The sequence below is a fragment of the Cyprinodon variegatus genome, unplaced genomic scaffold (assembly GCF_000732505.1).
Source record: "Cyprinodon variegatus isolate N-32 unplaced genomic scaffold, C_variegatus-1.0 Scaffold610, whole genome shotgun sequence".
Lineage (NCBI taxonomy): Eukaryota > Metazoa > Chordata > Actinopteri > Cyprinodontiformes > Cyprinodontidae > Cyprinodon > Cyprinodon variegatus.
The window spans coordinates 156,707-178,456 of NW_015151063.1; the positions used below are offsets into that span (position 1 = coordinate 156,707).

The following is a 21,750-nucleotide window of genomic DNA, read 5'->3' on the forward strand; positions in this document are numbered from 1 at the left end:
CCATTATTGTTGTCACCCAAGCGTGCATTGGTCACGTGGTTGATAACGTGGTTGATCATCTGTCCATCATCGTATAAAGCCCGCCCTGACAATTTGATTGGATCGCCTGACAGTGGGCTTTAATACTCGCGCTACTATGGAGCAGAGCCAGACCGTACTTCCCCGACCTCAAACCTTGTGGGCGGGACTAAGTTCAGAATGGCACCCAGGCTATAAATTTTCATCCTCAGCTCCTCTTTCAGAACTTACAAACGAGGCACCAATCTATCGTTCAAAGTGATTCTTCAACTGCTCCACTGGAGATGCAACTGTAGGTTGTCTACAATGTGGGGCAGAGATTACGGTACTTTTGATGGTTCTTACATTCTCTAAATCTGTTGTGTACAGCGTGTCTCTTCTGCCATCATCTGATGCAGTAACAGCATCAGAGCAAATGACTGAAAGAAGCTCCACAAGCTGATAAAGAAGGCCAGCTTTGTTTTAGGAACAAACACTTCATAAAGTGAAGAACATCATGGACAACAGTGAGCATCCTCATCATCAGATTGTTAAAAAACAGAGTGTCTTCAGTCAGATGCTTCTCCAGATCCAGCGAAGTACAGACTGCTACAGAAGATCCTTCCTGCCTACAGCTATCAACAGAGCAGCTCATTAAGAACTTTGTGAGTAACAGCATTTAGTTTCCCTTTGGGATCGTTAAAGTAGTTTTAAATTGAAAAAAGTGCCTTGATGACATACGTTCTGAATTGGAGCTGTATTAATAGACTATATAAAAGTTTTAATCCATTTTTATTCTTTCAATAGATTAAAATAGTTATGTAACATTACTTTCTTTCTAATTGCAAGGTAACTGTTTTCTTACTAAGGCACCACTTTCACACAGATGACTGTGCTGTGTGGGCTGTCAGGATAGTGGGCACTGAACCAAAAGATTGTGAGGCATGATGGCTTTCTGCAGGCAGTGAAATTCATTTCTGTGAATATCAATGAGGTTTGAATTTTACTACGATGAAAACTGAAGGGGAAAACAAAAATCCAGCACTTCAAAAGACAAAGTTTTTCCAAAAAATTCCCACATTTCTATCCATCTCATTTTGGGAAAGACAGTCTGCATCATTATTTACTATTCCTGCCAGTTTCTCAAGGGAAATCTGAGACTACACAGATATCACGGTACAAGATGGAAGAATAACTCATCCTTCACCACCCTCAAGTACAGGAGCATGGGCTGCGTATAAAGTGGTGCAATAAATCCACGTCAGCTAAGAGATATTGGCTGTAGACCAACTAAAAATTGTTTTTAAGACAAAAAGTCTTAAAAGCTGAAACAAGTTATCCAAATAGAAAACATCCTTTTGTGAGAAGCAAAATAGGTCCCAAAGTGGACTGGATGTATATCTGATCTATTCTTTAATCTAATCTTTGAAGCAGAAATGATGTTATAGGTGTCATGATCTTGGCACTGATGACTGGATAATTCCACCTGCCAAGCTCTGCCCAGTTTTCACTACCTTTCATCAGATCCACCTGTTCAGCTTCTACTTAAACTGTTTGGTCCCAGCCATCAGTGCCAACTTATTCGAGCTGTAGGTGAGAGTTCTTTAGAGTGCCCAGTTTGTTTGCTCTGATAACCTGATCCTGACTAGTTTCTACCTTTGGACCTTTAAACCAACCTGCCCCTGTTTGATCTGTGTGCTTGATCAGTCTCCAGGCTGCTGTTGGATTCTGCCTGCTTACGACCTTGGATCTGTCTACTGATCCCAGCTTGGATTTCCCTACGGTACCTCTTCAGCTCTCTAAACTTCTGGCCTGGACATCTGTTTACCTCACTGTCAACAGCTTTGGTGTCTCCCTCTGGCTTCTCTCCATCGTATGCTGGCTCCTGCTCAACAGTCAAATCTGCAACCTTCTGGCATTGACTCCAGGTATTCTGTATCTGTATTCTGTATTGTGCTGTGTGAAATCATCAGGCCGGATTCTACTTCTTCCTCTGGGCTCGGACTGAACTTTATAACCAGGTTAGCGACTCACAAGCTCGTAATCTCCCTCCGTCAGAGTTTTGTGATCACTAACCTGTGTTGTTCCCTCTACAGAGATTCTGGCCTTTTTGTTTCAGCTGCTGTCGCAGATTTGTCGAGCAGTCAATAAACACTATTATCAAACACGTCAGTCTGTCTGGGTCCAAGGTTTAGGTTTCTGACAATAGGTGAAATAGTATACTGTAGATTAAAGGTAGGATTCTTACAGCTGTTACTGTTGTCATCCACTAGTATGATCTCCTTCAGAAGGTAGGGTGGTGTCCTCTGGATGACAGTGTGAATAGAGCGTAATAAAACTGAAAGGGCCTCATTGACGAAGATGAAGATCACACCGAGCTGAGGAAGGTCTGAAGAATAGGACATGTTTCTGCATCTGAAGAGAAGAAAAAGGGAACGTTAGAGGCCTATATATATATGAATAACAGCACATTTTAAGGAATGAAAGACGTTTAAGGCACTGAGAATAAACTGCAACCTTAAACCGATTCATTCCAAAGTTTTTTCTTATTTTTATTACTAATTTCAATGCTTTATTGGCAAACCTAAAGAAAAAAGCACTCAACACAGGTGCTGAAGAATCGCCGGACTATGTGTGGAACCAAATGTTTGTGCAGTGGCAAAGGACGGCAAACGTAATTAAACACAACTGGACTCAGGATGATAGCTTCCTCTTTAACCTGCTGCATTTGTCTACGGAAGGTTCCCCAATGGAATTTGTTCCTCCCTGCATTTTTAGTGCACCTTCTGCAGGGATAGCTTTTCTTTAAATCCTGTCTTCTTTTTACATTACATTTTAACAGTTACCTTCCTCATTGCCAAAATGTTGATAGAATTAAAATCACTTAACATTTTATTTTTCAGAATTATTAATATTTTTAACTCTTTATCTGGCAAATTACCGTTTTTGGTAACTTGCAAGTTACACACTACCAACATATGGAGTCCTTCTGGCTCCTCTACAGTCATATGAAAAGTTTGGAAACCCCAATAAATCTTAACTATTTTTATTTCTAAATATTAGGGTGTTTGTAACAGCTATTTCAGTTTGATATATCTAATACTGATTGACACAGTAATATTTCAGTATTAAATTGAGGTTTATTTGACCAACAGAAAATGTGCAATATGCGTTAAAACAAAACTTGATAGGTGCAAAAATTTGGGTAAACTCATGTAAGTTTTCCCTGATGTCTCCAAGGTTCTGTTTTTTTCTGTATTTGTTATGTTTGATTTTTGGATTCCTGCCTCAGTTGCCTGTGAGTGCTTCATTAAATCTGCAAAACTCACCTCTACCTCCTCAGCTCTGCATTTGGGTCCTCAAAACCTCAACCCAACCGTGACAAACATTAAATTGAAAGTTTCCAAGGGTTTGTATATCACCATACCTGTTTCAATAACATGTTTATTCAATTTCTATAAATCTTCATGGTATAAGTCCTAAATATGGATGATTTTTCTAATCTAATAGCAGTTGTTTTATGTGTTATTGTAGTAAATATGGGTGATTTTTGTCAGTTTTATGATCCAATAACAGTTTTAAAAAATCTGTTTATGCTTTATTGCAGTGAAATTGGCCATTTTTTTTCAGTTTGTGATGTCAGTATATGCTTATTTTTTGTCACTTTTATAGTTTAATAACAGTTGTTTGCAGTTACAGTTAGTTTTGCCAGCTCTCTATCCAGCTGTTTTACCGCTAATGCAGGGAGATTGTTATGCCAGCCCACCCTGTCATCAGGGATGATCAGAAGATGATGACGATTTGTGTGAGACCCAGACGATGTCCCATCCACCTATAACCTGGAAATTCAAGGAACAAGTGAGACGGCCCCTTTTCTAGGAGGAGAAGCATGCAACATGCAGAGGATGTGCTCCATGATGAGGAGGATGATGATACGGATGAAGAAGGCAACAAAGGACAGTCTAATGTTGCCTGCTGTTGTGGGATATGTTACAAAAATGTTAGTAAAAAAAGTAATAAGTTATTATGTTAATAAGTTAAAATACTCACAAGCTAAGTAAAAACCCTGATAGCTAAATTTAAAAGTAAAAATTCTTAGTGCCTATGTTTGTACTAATGTTCTGAAATTTATTTTTTTACCAAACATGTATTTCTTTCAATCTTCAAGTGTTTTGCATGTTTTTTTTTTTATAGAAGCACAGTTTGGAATGTTTATTACTATATCAGGCAAGTGATCGATTTTGGTAATTACATTATTCTCATTTTTTTCCCATGAAAATGCTTTTTTTTGTATGTTACAAAAGTAAAGAGTTCTTCTTCTGTCCCCCATTACACGCCTGACTTTAAATTTTGAATTTCAAGGTATTTCAATGAGTCCATATGCATTGTTTATTTCATTATCTTTTAATTGGCATTAGTTTGTATTTCTGTTTATAAAATAACTAAAAAAAAGTTATAAACAGATTTTGTTGACATTTTCAGAGAAGGTGTGTATTGTGACTGGAAACAAATGATCACATCTTGGTAATGATCCTGATCATCATCTGGATCCAGCAATTTTCTTTCCAAGGTTCTGTGAATACAGGTATTAAGTTGGAAGTCACGATGTTACAGGAAACAAACTAGTTGGCAGAGGTCTGCACTCTCCAAGACCTTTTTTTAGTTTAATTTGGAAACTGTTTCATTTGATAAAAAGAACTAACTGAAAGACAGAGTAGGAAGTCCTCATTCATCCATCCACAAATGCAAAATATCACCTTTAGGTCTAGTTGAGTGGAATGGTGGCCTAATGAAAGTCTGTGGTAAAGATATAAATTCTGTAGAGATACCTTCCTTAGAACAACACATTGCTTTTTCTTTAGCCCCGACAATCAGCCCAGAATCGCAGTCAGAATCGGGTACATAACTTAATACAATCCTCTAAAGGTCTGAAAACACCGGTTGCATACTGTATGACTTTTTAATCTCCAATCCGATTTTTTTCCATGTTGCACAGACTGCGTATAGAGAGGCTCTGACTAGGCACAGTGGGCAGATCTGCAGGTATTCTTTTTTTTATATATATATGTGTCTCTGTGCTATGCATAAGTTGAAACAAGTTCCCACATTTGACTTGGACAGAATATAAAAAGTTATAAAAAAAAAAAAAACACCAGCACATTCTATAAAGCAAATCCTCAATTAACCAGTTTGTGCCGCATCTCAAACCAGACTGTTCATATGTCTATAGCAAAAACGTATTGACATTATACTGTATGCTGACTGAGGCAGAGAGGTGAATCTCAGAGAGATCTGAGAAGTTTATCAAAGTTTTTCACTCCCTTTTTGACAAAAAAAGGTGAGAGAGATATGTCGCGCTTACCGGATCTGTCTGCCCCTGTTATTTTGTTTTTGTGAGGCTCAAAGAGGATCACTACTTTATCTGTTTTCTGTCCTCCTTAACTCATCTCATGGCTAATGTATTCTTTTTTAATATTTCATTTTACTCTTTTTGCATGAGTCTGTCCCGCCTGCTATGTACATGATGTGCGACTCCAAAACTGACTCTTTCTCCAAGGTGTTAACAGATTTATTTTGTATTTTTCCTCAAAGCAGATGTGTATTAATTTATAACCGCATCTCTCTTCCTGTCAGACCCATGAAATTGCTGCTGAATTGCTGCGTAGTCCGACGGAAATAGACCTGGGGTCTATCTCAGTCTAACCTATGCAGTCTCCTTGCATAAAATCATGTCGGGTGTGATCATCCCCATCGACTTACAATGAGTGCTATGCGCAACGACCTAGTCCAACACGATTTTATGTTGGATCGGATGCAAATTGGATTTGGTATGTTCTGGCCTTTTTACGGCATGAGTATCTGCAGCATCAGACACTTTGAAAAGAAAGCTTGATGTTAAAGTAAAAATTCATAAGATTATGTTATAGTTCCTAGGAGTGATATTTATACCTGGGTACAAAATATGTATATGATAATTTATAGTAATATCACAAATTTAAAAGAAACAAATTCATTGAGAAGTTCAGACTATTTCATCCTTTTATCCTGATCTTTCTCTTAAAATGATCTAGACTTTGGAATCAGAAACAGAATTGTTTAAATTCATAAAATGCCCGACCCCATAGAGGACTGACCCGTCTGGTCGTAAATCAGGAATGGGCCTGGTGAGGGAAATGCGGTCGCTCAGGTAGCCGTTGTATCCAAAGTAACGGAACTTTTTGAGGGCAACCCGTCGACTCTCTGGGCCAAGGTCACGTCCCCAGTGATTGAACAGCGAGGAGGAGGGATCAGAGGCAGAGTCTGATGAAGATGCTGCTTCCTCACCTTCCTTCAGAGGGGTTTCTGTAGCAACAAAGAGATAGAAAAATTGGAAAGCATTAACTTCACTGCAAAAAATCGAAAACTAGATAAGTCATTTTTTTCTTAAAATAAATGCATTTGTTCTTGAATTAAGGAGGTAAAAGAAACATTCTGCCAATGGAACAAGACAATTTACACTTAAAATAAGAAAACACTATTGCATTGTCTTATTTAAAGTGCATTTTATCTAATTATCTTATTTTAAGAGTAAAATTACTCGTTCCTTTGGCAAACTATCTCATTTACCTACTCCAATTAAGGGTGAATACACTTAATTAAGGATATTTTTACTTATTTCTAGATCGTTTTTGCAGTGTTTGAGTAAACTCCCCATGCACTGATCCTAAACAGAGAAATTTTGTTTTTGTTTTTACATCTTGTAAAGAAAGTTTTAAGAATTTATATAAAAATATATATTTCAGCCATGTTAGGTACATCTCTATAAGGTTTTTATTTTTTATTTTTATCAAGCATAATGGATGCTCTGTTATTTTCATATTTGATCTCCTTGCTCAGGGCTTGATGGATAATGTGGGGTATGAGGTTAAAATCCAAATGCAATCTAAGCTGACAAGGATTTGTATCGTCATTCCAAACAGCGTTGGCAAATGTACTTGTGCAGAGGTGTACACAAATACTCTTATATGACCAAGCCTGATTTTCATTGCTATGTGTGAAGCACTAAGCTGCTTACTGTACATGACTGTGAACAATAAAACATGGAAAATGCCTAAATCCTACACTAAGCAGAATATTTCAAATCGCAATAATTCCTACATGGGAGTTTCTAACACTCAACTAATATAAAATGTAATATATAGCATAAAAAGCAGAGCTGCCTGAAGTTTTTCTACCTCTTTCTACACTAACATGGGGTCTGACAGAAAAAACACCCAGGCATAGGAGGAGTTGGGATGTGATAGTTTGCTGGTTTTGGTTAAAGGTAATCATCAGAGAGTAAATATTCATGAACTGAGATATGAGGAAACCAGAAGCATCGATGCAAACACAGAAAATGTGTTTAAAAAGTGGCTTTGATTGCAAGATTTTAAATAAATTAAAATTCATTACCGTAGAAGCTGCATAATTTCATATTCCTCACTTGAGAAAAAAAAAAAAATCCTAAAATAAATTCACTACAATTTTTCATCCTAAGTGGATAATAAGATGTTTTGTTTTTCTTACGTGATTGCTGCCACATTCATTGGCACCACAAAAAAAAAAAAAAAAAACTAAAAATGATATATAACTCAAGAAATGTCTGTATTTATACTGTATTTCTTGAGTTTTTCTTGTTGTCCAGAAGGACAAGGAGTGGCCATTTGATTTGCTTCTGACTTGAAATGTACTTAGGATGTTGGACCTCCATGCTGATTAATCACCTCAACGTTCCAACTATAGATTCCTCTGATGCATATAAACCAAACTGACCTACAGTATACACCTGTATAGGTGTCTAAACGTCTTCAAAGAAATGAAGTGAAGGTCTGGTTCCCCTCCAGTGTTAGCAGGGTTTGGGGTTATTCTGGGAAAAAAAAAACATTTTTGATGTTATATCTAAAGTAGAAGCTCTAGAGCAGCGGTCCCCAACCACCGGGCCGCGGACCGGAACCGGTCCGTCGGTCATTTGTTACCGGCCGCACATATATATATATATATATATATATATATATATATATATAATTTATCGACGATCAGAGTCTGAGTGATGTTTTATTTTGAAAAACACGAAACATTAGGGTATTCTCTCCCAATTACATCAGTCGGTGCATCTGTGCCTCTTGACACAGGTTAATTCAGGTCAAGACTCATCCTATCTATAACATCCTATCTTTGTGAAGCGGGATTTTCTGCGGTTTCAGCAACCAAACCAAATCTACGGAGCAGTATTGACATCAGGAGCACACTTTAAGTGTCATAGTCTCCGATTATGCTTAGATGGGACCGGTTTGTTTCGGAGAAATAAGCTCAGGGCTCCCACTAATTCAACATAATGGTGAGTTTTATTTTTATGCTGTTTGTATTTGATTTTATGCCAGTCGTATCATTTTATTTGATCGTATTTACCCACACACTCTAAAGGGCGGTCCGTGAAAATATTATCTGACATATAACTGGTCCGTTGCGCAAAAAAGGTTGGGGACCGCTGCTCTAGAGAACAAGAGAGTAACTTAACAAATCATCAACTATTGTTACTGGCCACTAAGCTATTTAAAAAAAAAAAAAAAAATCCATGACCAATTTTGGGAGTGTATCTTCTATGATCCTCAAAGCAGCAAACAAAGATGTTAAGGGAGCTGGGAACAAATTTAAATTAATTTACTAATTACTTAAATATTTTATTAAATTTGTCCCATTAAAAACCAACAAACAAAATAATAAAACCTTTAATGAAGTGGGAATGTTTGTAAACCTGTGTTTTCTCCTTTTAATTTCAAAACACGACACAGACCTGCTGCTAAGAAATTTGCACAGAACAAATGGGGTCTCCTCAGTGCCATTTTTTCCCCACATTGAAATGAATTATGACACAAACATTTAGGAGAATGTCTGAGTCAAAATATTTATTTCACTCTGAAGAACCAGGGCTTCTTGCATAGGAGTTTACAAAGTTCATACTTTAGGATGGCTTACTCCATCCCCACCCCTAAATACATATCAAAATCAGTATAAATACCCTGAATGCACCCACTGCTTGTCAAAATAACTATGGCAACGATACTGTAGGCCATCACAGAGAGACTTTGTCAACAAGCGTCAGGGAGATTTATTACAGCCGACTACCAACTTATTGAGTACCATCAGCATGAAGAAGGAAACTGACTGAAAGTAAAGAGGCATTTTGACTCGTACCTGTTTTGTTTTAAGATGTTTAGAAGAAGTCAAAAGAAATAAATAAAATAAAAAAACAAAGCCTGCTTAAAATATGTTCACAATGCAACTATTTTTTGGAATGGTTATAATTATTATAATAATAGCTATAAAGGATTCCTGAGTCAAGCTGAGCCGGCCAATGCTTCATATGTGAGACATCTTTGCACATCACAATTCCATGCAAAGCTTTCTATTAAAGGTCCCATATTATACAAAACTCATATTAAAAATATTTTTTAAAAGTCATATGTGTCCTGATGCCTGTGTATGAGGCTCACAAATAAAAAAAATCCCTTATATTTCTGTCATTGCCTTTCTCTACTCTTAGCTAATCTGTGCTCAAAATACTCCCTTTGAAAAGCATTCTCCTTATGATGTCATAAGGGGAAATCAGCTACAGCCTTCATCTAATGCATTGCTCCATGCTTTTTGCCTCTACCTTTATGAACTCCGACTGGTTGTCATGATTGCGGGTTATAGGGGTGCAGACTTTGGGAGGACTGTGTGTGGTAAGCCAAAAAGGCTCGTCCAGTTTTTGATTCACACTGTCGGCCTAATCTCAGAGAGATTATCCTGAACAAATAACAAAACATGCTCTGGGGGCCTCATTGTTTTTATTATGGGACCTTCAATAAAGTAAATGTGACATTTACTGATTGTATCGGTAATATGGAATGGTAAATGGCCTTTACTTTTATAGCTCTTTTTCAAGTCAGGAGACTTGACCAGAGCCCTTTACACTACATTCAGTCATTCACCCACACACTAATGGTAGGAAGCTACACTATAGCCACAGCTGCCCTGAGGCTCACCTACAGAAGTGAGGTGCCAGCAGACCCCCTGTCCACCATCAGTGGGCAATGCAGGTAAAGTGTGTTGCCCAAGGACACAATGACAGTGAATGTTGGAGCTGGGGCTTGAACTGACAACCTTGTTGTTGCAGGGAATCCGACGCTACTGTTGCCCATGCAGTCATAGATATAATTCCACTTGGAAATCAGCTCCTCAAATGAAACTGAGGTTTGATGTGAATGTTTAAGGATGTGTTTAAGGTATTTTATATATCTGAGCAACATATGGAAATAGGTATTATGAGGACGGCTCATGGTAATTTACACAAACCCAGCCCGTTAATCAGCCCCTTAAAAAATTGCACATCAGAATCAGAAATACTTTAATAATCCCAGAGAGAAATTACTTTTGTTACACGCTCCAGTTACAGTTTTATATATATATATATATATATATATATATATATATATATATATATATATATATATACATACGTAAAACTAAATCCAACTTAAGTAATAATTCCAAGTAAAGTGATACGCGGCGTGCAAAAATAGTGCATAAATGTCAGTTACAGGGCAGGTGTCTGAATCACTTGAGGGAGGCGTTATAGAGATTGATGACCACAGGTAGGCATGATTTCCTGTGGCGCTCTGTGGTGCATCTGGGTAGGAGGAGTCTTCTACTGAAGGAGCTCGTCTGCTGGACCAGTGTGTCGTGGAGAGGATGTGACTCATTGTCTAAGATGGACTGAAACCTGGACAGCATCCTCCTCTCTGCCACGGTGGTCAGAGTCTCCAGCTGCTCCCCCACAACAAATTGCACATTGCCTAAGGTCAGGGGTCCTCAACGTTTTCCAGGCCAAGGACCCCCAAACTGATGGCGAGATGGAGCGGGGACCCCCTAATTATATAGATTGTATATATCTATTACAGATGTGGTAATGTAATGAAAGTAATTTCGCCCTGGGATTATTAAAGTATTTCTGATTCCTCATTGAGGTGTTGTGATTGAAACGGTGCCCAGCTTGAAAGAGCTCCTGTGTCTTTCCGGTCTTTTCATTTATATTGTCCATTGTTATTATTGTGATTTCAAAAACATTTCAACATATCTTCATGAATTTTTCATAAAAAAAGGCTGAGAATAAAAATTTTAATTATTACATTTTAAAGGTTATTATTATTATTATTATTATTTTTACATATATTGCTGTATTGCTCTATTGAAGCTTCATGGGTTAAGCTAATTAATCCTCAAACTCCTATTAACTTTAAAGATTTATCCCATACAATGATTCCTCTTAGGAAGTCATATCATCGTGAAATCATTTCTGAATTGCATTTATAACGTATCGGCGGTAGTATATCGAGATGCGTATCAAATCGACCTTAGTGCTGGAGATATACATCACTAATTTAGTGCAAACTGCTTTGTGAATCAAGAGTAAAAATTAAAGCACTTTGCAAATGCAAAGCATATGAAGAAAAATAACTTCAGAGTTAAAAGTAATGAAATTAAGAGAATGCAGGTAGGTATAAAGACTAGACATCCCTTCATCTAATGTCATCAAATAGTATTGAAAATGGAATGTATTAGCTACCATACTTTACATATTAACCTTCATCAAGAAAGATAACATTAATTATTCTACAACATTCTATGAAAAAAAACATAGTTTTAGATAACTGTTGAGAAATGCCCTTAAATTTTTATGTGATATTTTAGTGACGGACTCTTACCAGAATTTAGATCAGTCTTTGCTTTCAGTTTTCTCCCCTTAACACATAAGTGTAAAATGCTTCTTGCCCTTTCTTAGCTCAGTGGCTTTATTATTAGTTTGAAGAGCAGTACTTCCATCTTTGCCAATAACACAGTTAATGGTCTGGGTGAAATGCCACCCCCATCTAAGTCCCCCCCCAGCCTCATAATAAGCACCCTAAAAGCACTGCAAATAGCTTGCCCTCCATTTTCCAACATACTGAATCACTAAAAGTTTTAAGGAGTTCTAGGCCACTCCATTTGTTCTGCATTTTCACTTCATATAATCCATTTATACTTAATGAAGCTTTTAGTTAATGCGTTGTGCTTTTCAGCAGACAAAAAATTGTAGTGCCCTGCCCTTATGTGTCCAACAAAGTTCATTATTATTTATAGGAAACTAGAGTCAGCGCCACACATATTTGCAAGACACATTGTAGAAGTCAGTGGGAATCAAAAGGAAAAGTGTACAGTAAATGTGGTCTGTGATCATTGTACAGCCCGTAAACAAATAGGCGCTCAGATAGCATGAAAGTGAAAGCCCAAATCTCTCTTAATGTTATATATATATTATTCTCGAGTTGTTTTCGACAATGGCAGTCATACAAACAAAACAAGCCATTAAGGTACAAAACAGGAAATAAACATAGAGTAGAGCAGGTGTAGATCTGACCAATCAGAGGCCTCCTGTCTGCGGTCATCTACAATTTCAGAGAGGTGCAGCAGAGCGTCTACGGAAGGGACGGGGCCTTATCTACGTTAACAGCGACATTCACGCAGACGACCTGGTTTCTGAGCATAAATCAGCCTTAAATGTGCACAGCGGTCCAGAAAAGACAGCGTGTTCTTGGCAACCTCTCTAGTGAACTTAATGTTTCTCTCCACTGAAGTTATGTGATTGGTCAATGCCTCAACTTCCGGGTTTGGATTTTGACCCAGGTGTCATCCACATTTTAGAACCAGGGAGCTGGCTGTGTTCCCTTGTACTTGCTGACTGCTCTAATCTCCACTTCCTCCACAGCGATATTGGAAACCTTGGACATATTTTCATTTCCTACCAAATATTGAATTACACTTTGTAAGTCACACTTTAACCACAAGAAGTTCAGCTTCTGGGGCAGTAAAACAGTTTTTCTTTTCTTTACTGGGTCTCCATCTCAGTTTTTGTACGATTCAACATTAAGAATCACAGATCAGCATCTCATGTGTTTGCATTAACATTCATGAGGTGCTTTGCATTGGATAATAAATGTGGGTGTGAAGAGCGTTAGATGAAGCTGATTCATGAGTGCACATTTCCAGTGCCACAGTGATTTACAAAAGAAACACTGCCTGCAGATATGTGCATGCACACAGTGTTATAAATGGAATTTTCCATCTATTGTGTGCCGGTTGGGGTTTTGGTGTTAATGTACACCTGTGATATGTTTCTGTGCTGTGTCAAATAAATAAGTAACCTCATCTGGTTCTATACAGCTGCCATAATAAATTTCATAAACAGATTGAATACAAATAAAATAAAATTCTTTTTTTTTTTTTATATAAAAAAACCTCACATGGTCAAGTGTAAAAGCAGCCTGGACTGCATTGTAGCAGCAAACACTGTCATCGTGTTGGGTGGGAAATGGGATCCACATCAATGTCTGCTCAGCAGTATTTACACTCAAACACACAGAGAACACAAATACGGAAAGAAATGCTTCACAAACAATCTGCTGTAATGGAAACTCTGAAAAAGAAATATAAATAAAAAAAAAACTTGTTTTCTTTATTAGCAAAGGGCTTGAAAAAATATTTTATACTATACTATTTTTATACTATATAAAAAGACAACTTAATTTGATTTAATAAAAGGTAGAGGAAAACAGAAAAATCAAATAAAACCAAAATGTCAGCGACAGATTGAAGGCGGGAGCCTCAAGAAGAGCAGCAAAACAAAAGTGCAGACAGGTTGGCGAGGGACGTATGAAGGAGTGATTAAGGAGAAGAGCAGCAGGCTGAGAGACGAAGAAAACAAGAGAATAAGCAGTTGTGACAGAAGGTATTCATCTCCAGGCATCTGTAAACCAGACGACTCTGAGCTCTGTCACATCAACTTGCAGAGACACCCTCTTTTATAAGCTCAGACACCAAGACAGCTCCCTATCAGCGCACACGGGCATATACACATCCCTCCTGTAGATCCGAGAGCATCGAGTCCAGACTCCCCACAACGTAATGAATTCAAAACAGGCTGGGTGACAGTGTTTCACCTTGTCCTCAAGTCATTTTACCAAGAATTGAAAAGCTAGTGGCTCAGCAGGTTGGTAGCCGCATGCTGTGAAGCAGCTTTTAACCCCTGGCTCAAACTGTGACATGGATGCAATCATGACTGCTGCAGTAGGATCGGATATAATCAAGGCTAAAACCGAGGACCAGCACTGTGAAACCGGACCTTTAGACACTGCTCACCGATTTTGGGATATGACTGTTATTAGACACTGTGGATGAGATATTTTTAAAAGATGAAAAATCTGATAAATATGAACTACTAATAAAAGAAACAATTAAAAAAAATAATTTATTTTTCTAAGGTAAGGCACCTTATTTGGTAAGAAAAACATAGTTAAAGCAGTGATATGTTTGTGTAAATTGATATATAAATGTCATTCTTTAAAACAAGTTTTGCTAAAGAAGCGTAGCGCAGGTTCCAGAGTTTTTGATGTGAACCGCCTCAGGAGACTAGCTGAAATAGCACCAGTATTGTGTGCTCACATGGAAAAACAAAACAAAGCAACACTCTGCCTCTACAGTATGAATGCACAGGTTTTTGGTTTGCCATTATGGTTAAGGGAGTTAATGAGCTTTGTCCTTGTTAAAAGCTTACCAGTGTTTCCTCTTATCTTATTCTGTCCTCAATCAGATTCCAATATGGCCCTTTTAACAGAATTTCTTTGTTTTACTCTTATGTGATGTCTGTACAGGTGTATGGTGTGCACCAAGCTGGTCTTTAGTGATTCATCTTCAAAAATCGTGGCCCCTATTCTGCCACTGACAGATTTAACAAAGCAGCCAGGTGTCACACTCAAAGAATCTTAACCTGAATCGCTCTCAAATGAACTGTCAGAGGCCACAGCAGTATACAGAGCAAAACTCATGTATTTTAATGTTGGGCAATTATAAGGGCATGTGTAAGAAAAAAAAGAATATTTGCTTTCCAAACTTGTATGAATGCATCATTATCTTTAAAACATGTGGAAATGTGTTTCTTGATCTGTTTCTTATATTGCACTGTTTGTCAGGAACATGGGAACATCAAATTCAAAAGAAAAACACAGCAAAACTGTTTCTTCACAAAAAACTTTGAAGGCAATCATCCTCCTGTAGTCAGACTCACATACAATCTCACCTTCCTACACACACACCAACAACCCCCCACCCTTCTTAGATACACTAAAAAAAGTCACATACATGCACAAACACACCTGTTGACATTTACTATAATCAACCACCCACTGATCTGGCACAAGCTGCACTTTATATCAATACTATATGCAACAACTTATATCTACTTTTTTTTCTTTCAAGAAAAGTTTTTTAATCGTATTTTTTTTCTTCTAAGAAATGTTTTCTATTTTTCTGTAAGGGTGTTTATGATTTTGGGTTTTTCTCTTCTTAGTGTGTTTATATATATATATATATTTTTTTAAATAAAATGTATCTATGGTTCCCTTTTTTTTGTGTTCTCAATTTCTTTCTGAATCTTATATTTGCTTTCTAGGCCAAGTGTTTAAAATCATGTCATTATGGTTTCATAACGACAACTGATGTTATTGTTTTTATATCTAAATAAGCCCTTAAATACCCTTGCTGTCAAATGCATCAAATCTGTTAAACATGAGAAATGTTCATTTTATGGCTCTAAGTAAACCTAAATAAATTAAATATATAATATAATGTGTTTTAAAATGATTAAGCTGTAAAATACACTTCAGATATTTTTTAAATATTTAAAAATCTAAAATGTCTTACACATTAAATATTTTATAATGCCTCTTATTACCGCTCTCTCTGTCAGTCTCCTCCAGATTGTCTCCTTGCCTATATTAGGCTTGTTTGGGTGCTTGCATGCACTAGTTCTTCTGCATTTCTGTAGCTTTGCCTTACTAGACTGACTTACACAGGGTGTAGGTCAGTCTGGTGAGGATAAATATTCACCAGTATAGAACTGACAATTTCAGAATTAGTGATAATTCTGACATTGTGAATTGAAAAACCTTCCTAGATGGGAAGCGAAACATCTTCAAACTTGGAAACAATGCCCAGCAGATTGTTTTTATTTTTTGGAATGACCTGGATGACTGAGAATCTTCACCATCATCAGCCAGTAACTATTCTATTCTGCCATCATCATCCTTTTCAAGTCTGCCATCAGCTTGTTCAGCCATCTTCCCCTTTCTCAAGCATGCTATGAGTCTGATAACCTAATATTCCGGTCCAGTATTTCTTCACAAAATCTTAATACATCTTTTAAGTGCAACACAATGTCTTTCCAGGTTCTATCAGATTCTCAGAAGTCTCTCGGTAGATATGTTGCTGACTTATTATTTATGGAAAAAAGCAGAGCCCGACCAGGATTTTCAAGGACAATACCAATATTGATATTGGGGACTTAAAAAAAAAGATATCCGACACATTGGCCGAGATCTGATATATATCGTCCAGAATATAAAAAAAAAACATGGACATACATGTTATATGCACTGTCCAACTATAGTCCAGCTCAAATTCTCATAATAATCAAAAATATGATTCGAAAAAAATAAACAAAACATAGAACTATAGAGGTAAAATAAGGTATTTAAATTTGAGCAGTGTCGACATAAGACTATAAATACAATCAATTTTTGTGGTGTTGATGTAGATCTTGCCTCAAATTTGTGGGGTTTTTTTTTGCCTTAATGGAGCCTAGGCGGAAGTTCAACTGAAGAAACTGATTGCCCTTTTACATCCATCTGCGACACAGCTAATCAGCGTTGAACCACACATCCATGAAAGTTAATCAGCATCCAACGTTCATCTCAAAAGGCCTCCGATACGCACCTGTCTGCTCCTGTGCGCAGGCGGCGGATGCGCTGTGACTTCTTTCAGATGACACCGTTTCAACCCACCTCCAGCCCCTCCTCCACCTTCGTAGCTAAAACTTAATCATGGTGTCATTCTTCCCAGACTCTAACTGCGTTCCCTGTCGCATCTCAACCGGTCAGCAGCAGACCGCCATGTTGAGCCTGGTTCTGCCAGAGGTTTCTTCCCAGCGGGGAGTTTTTCCTCTCCACTGTCGCTCCATGCTTGCTCATCATGGACAGGTTCTCTCAACCTGTGTTATCCAGCTGGACTTCCATCTTCCAGGTCCCTGAGTGAAGCTCTAGTATCAGCTCACGCAGTCCACTGGATCTCCCCATAAAGCTCAGCAGACCGTCTCACTAACCAGCAGTCTACAGACTGACCAACTCCATCTATCTTCACTCCACCAGTTTCAGGCCTGGGGGGGGGAGACAGCCCTATTATTTGCTCCTGTTCATGCATATCTATCAAAATTAAGCGCTATGTTTCCTGCCGAGGTCTGAGCGCCAAAGACAAAGTAATTGTATCAATAAATTTCTCCTAATTGTCTTTTCTCTTCATGTGAGTTTTTCAGATTGAACTGGTGTTTGAGCCCTGACTAACCTTAACAGTACAGATCCTTCATGAAGTGGCTCTAAACCTGACTATTCCCCCCTTCCTGTGACATGAACACATATACATTTAGTGTATTTTGCTCATTAGAGGTCACTTCTACAGACGAGCATTTAAAAATGAAAAAAGTGGCTGCCTACAGCTTAAATTGATAACAGACTGGCTAATTTTGTTGGGTTGTGTTTTTTATCAGATTTATTTTTAAATACTCATTCATACAAACACCTTGGAAATATAAGTTTGTCATATTTACAAGTAACAGAAAAGTTCCCTCCTCCACTGAACAAAACGGACTACACTAGATTTAAGCAGCAATACGGCAGTTTTTACACATCCAAATAGAATTACAACTATATACATAAGTTAGAGCCTTTAAAAAATGAGTGTTACATTAACTTCTGAATTTATGAGCCCCAGTACAATCTACATATCAGCATGAAGTGCAGTGAGACACAATATAACATTCTTATTTTCCTTCAGAAATTTGGTTTATTTCACAAAATGCTAAAACTTAGACATAACTAAAATGCTAATATGTTATAGTGTGCTGGTTGGTTAAGTCTCAAAGCCATTGCTCTCAGAAAGCATTTCTCCTGATTTTCTGCTCTTCAAATAATAACTTACATAATTTTCACTTTATGATATAAAACTGTAGTTAAAACATTCCTTTCATTGCATTTACAGTGTAGCCATTCTGTGATGGAAAGCTGCGTCTACAACTGAATTCTTTCCTGCCTTTTGCTTTTTTTTCCTCATGTTTTTTTTTTTAACTTAATATACTTTTCACCTTTGGACAACAAAATGAATATAAATGTTATGAGCTACACCTCTGAAAATGAAGAGCAGTAAAAATGGATGATCTATGCCATTGTTATGTTTTACTTTCTGACAGGAGCTAGCACTATAGACAAGGAGGCAATAAAAACACTTTTTACAACTACCATGTTTCCCCTACTGCGGCTAGCAGCACCGTCTCTGACTACAGGCCTGAAACACCATGGAGTGTAAATATACTTGTCAAACTAAAACGTGGTTTCGGTGTGATTTGATTTGACACCTCAGGCCCCCTGCTGATCGCCAAGCTCTGACTGAGTAAAAGGTTGATCTGTGGGAGCTCACCATCTGAGCTGTCACTGGATTCCTGATTGGCAGGTAGAGAAAAAGTGTTGGATTACAAGCAAGATGCAGATGGAGGTTGGAGCAGTAAAAAAAAAAAACATTAAAGCCTAAACTGAACTGTGAAAAGAAAATCTAAGAATCTCACAGTTGCGGCGCAGACTCTAGTTTGAGGCACAGATCCGTTTTTGTACCGTCAATCATCCAACCAACCACAGACACAAACATTTGCTGCAAAGTACATCCACAATGTTTGAGAACAATTCGAAACAAAGTGATGGAAATACCTTCCAAGGTCACATGAGCTTCAAAAGTTCTGAGCTGCAGAAGAAGGTATTACTAGGACCTTGAGCATCTTTTAGAAGCCCTTTGCCTTTCTTATAGGAATCCGGCCTTATTTTGACAAAGAAAAGTGTAAATATTACTTTTATACAGACACCTTTACTGCTTTTAGTCTGCACAGAAAATCTTCCTCCTCATACTTATTTATCTATCGATTGTTAGGATATTTATCATTCATGATGTGTGAGTTTATTACACCCTAATGTTAGCTACCTGTTGCGTGTCAAAGATGATGTTTTCCCCAATAGTTTATCTAATTAAGACAATTCCTCTGTCCTGATATGCAGTTATAATCTTCATTCTGTATGTCGCAAAGATTTGTGAATGAAATGAGAGCAGTTTCCTTCAGCTAAGAACAAAGTGCAATATTTTCATAAGGCTGGAGCCATGGATGTCTAATAATCTGCTAACGTGTATTATGTAAAATGTGATGATGTAGACTGGAATTGTATAATATGCCTCTTTAACTGTTAATTGGAGCCACTCCCCAAGAACTGAATTGAATACATATGAGTAAATAAGTGTTATTTAAATAGTTTGTCCCGAGTGATCTCTTTTCCGGAAAAAGAACCGGAGAGAGAAAGCTTCAAGCTGTAGACATAAAGCCTAAGTTTAACACGATTTACGTGTTGGACAGATTCCCATAAGAAGTGTTTAAACTGTTAAATGGGACATGAGTCTGATTTGTTGAACAGCAAAGCGTGGATGTAAAACCACTCAATTAGACCTCTGCACATCCTCTGTACACGTTCAAGTCGCATGACAGATCGCACTGACATAGTTGCATGGAAAGATCCGATCCCAGCAGGCTTTGCACTTGTTACACAAACACACACCCACTCACACCAGAGGATTTGAAAGAATTTGTTTTCGCTAAGAGAATCTCATTTGCTGTTGAAGCCCTGCGACATTATCTCCCTCCGAAAGCTTTTTGTGCTCCAGTATTTAAAGAGGCATCAGGGAAAACACAGGCGGTTCATTTGCATTTTGTACCTACTCTAACCCCCCTTTAAAACCGCACAACAGTTCCGTTTCATATCACAACAGGCAATGAGTCACAAAAAAAGACCTCTCCATTTTTTTCTTTATTTTTGCAATGTTTTATGCCATATGAACAATATGCTCACACGAGAGTCATTTGTAAAACATTTTGATGCTCTCAAGTGGGCAAAAACACTCATCAGTATTTCCCTTGAGCGACATGCTACCAGCTTCTACAACTTTTGAGCTTTCAATATATGAAATTGTTTTAATGTAATTCTCAAAATCTGCTAAATTTCACAATGGACCTCATCTAAATGGGCTACATGTGATAAAAATGACAAATCTAAACTTAACACCCTCAGGTAGTAGTGACAAAAGTGTCAGCGTATTTCGAAATAATTTAATCAATTTCTGCTTCTTGTTTACTTTGGATAATTGAGAATTTTCCTTTACCTTTTTTTTTCATGGCCACAGCCCAATACCTTCATATTTTACTGCTCCATTTTAAGCCTGCACAGATGAGCTCAAGTCTACATAATGATTTTAAATATCACAATAAATACTAATACTGATAAACAATTTCTATTTTAATCTGCCAACAGATCAGATTGAATCAACTTGCAAATAGATTGGTTATAAAGAAACATATTTTCAATTCAATGCAGTCTATTCACAAAACACGTTCTCTCACTTTACAGTCAAATTAATCAGATCATCCAGTCACATTGGTAAAACATTTTTATTGAAGAAAACGTAGCTGAATGCATCCAGTCATTGACTTTAGAAATAGCTTCTGTAGAAGCATGTGGCAACAGTAGATATTTGTTGTTGAGTGTCACTCGCATTTAGCATGGATGCAGCAACAGTGGAGAGAAAAATCTCCCTTTTAACAGGAAGAACCTCCAGCAGAACCATGCTCAACGTGAGCGGCCATCTGTCGAGGCCAACTGGGGTTTAAGGGGGCAGAAGCAGACATACAAAAGGAACACTGTTGCACAGATTCCTAAACATAATCGCACATTTTGTGTTCTTTCAAAAAGAATAGGTGTAAAAATAATAAACAAAATAATCCTGTACTCCTCTCTCAGTTTGGAAAGCAACTCCAGTGCCGTTCTACTTACTTGCAGTATATAGTTTCCCTAATAGTATCTGGAAACGCAACTGAACATGGACAGAAATTATCATGCAAAATGAAATGCCTTTATTACCATTACAGTTTGTTTCAACACTAACAGAGCTGTGAGACGCAACTTTAGTAGAAACTTCAGCTTCAGTTTGAAGTAACTTTTTATAACATTATGTTTTATATGTAAACTAAAACTTCTCCTACCTTTGAATTATATGCTCCATGCTGATTTCTGAAATCTGATGTCTGAGATTTCCCCATATTTGGGCAGTAAAAGTGCCTGATTACAGCATAGACTGACTCAGTCGCTGATAGTGTCCGTTTTTGCTAAGTTTTCTGTATAGTTTGACAGCAGATGTGTTCCGACTGATGTCATCATACTATTGCTGTTTCAGATCCTTCTAATACATAAAATTTAGATAATGTACTGTAGGCTAGATTGATTTTATAATCTTTTTAGGAGATAAAACGAAACACTATAGGGAAAAACATACAGATGGACAGCCATTAAAAAAATAATACTTCAAAAGATCCTTTTTATTAAAATATAAATATTTTCAATGGATTTTATTTTTAATGATTTCATTAAAACCTCATATTAACTAATACAACCCAACAGACACTCTGCTCTTAGAGTATATTTTAACTATGTCTTATTCAAACCTTCAATAAATGAAGGTTTTTTT

General features: G+C 37.3%; 1 protein-coding gene across 1 annotated transcript in view; it reads right to left on the bottom strand.

The window, feature by feature from the left end:
• The window catches only part of LOC107096271 (polypeptide N-acetylgalactosaminyltransferase 18-like), a 256,788-nt gene that overhangs the window by 124,757 nt on the left and 110,281 nt on the right, over positions 1-21,750 (bottom strand). The window contains exons 2-3 of the mRNA XM_015392852.1: positions 6,132-6,339; positions 2,221-2,412 (exon numbers count right to left, since the gene is read on the bottom strand). Coding sequence (XP_015248338.1) covers positions 2,221-2,412; positions 6,132-6,339 — 400 coding nt within the window. The remainder of the gene's footprint in view (positions 1-2,220; positions 2,413-6,131; positions 6,340-21,750) is intronic.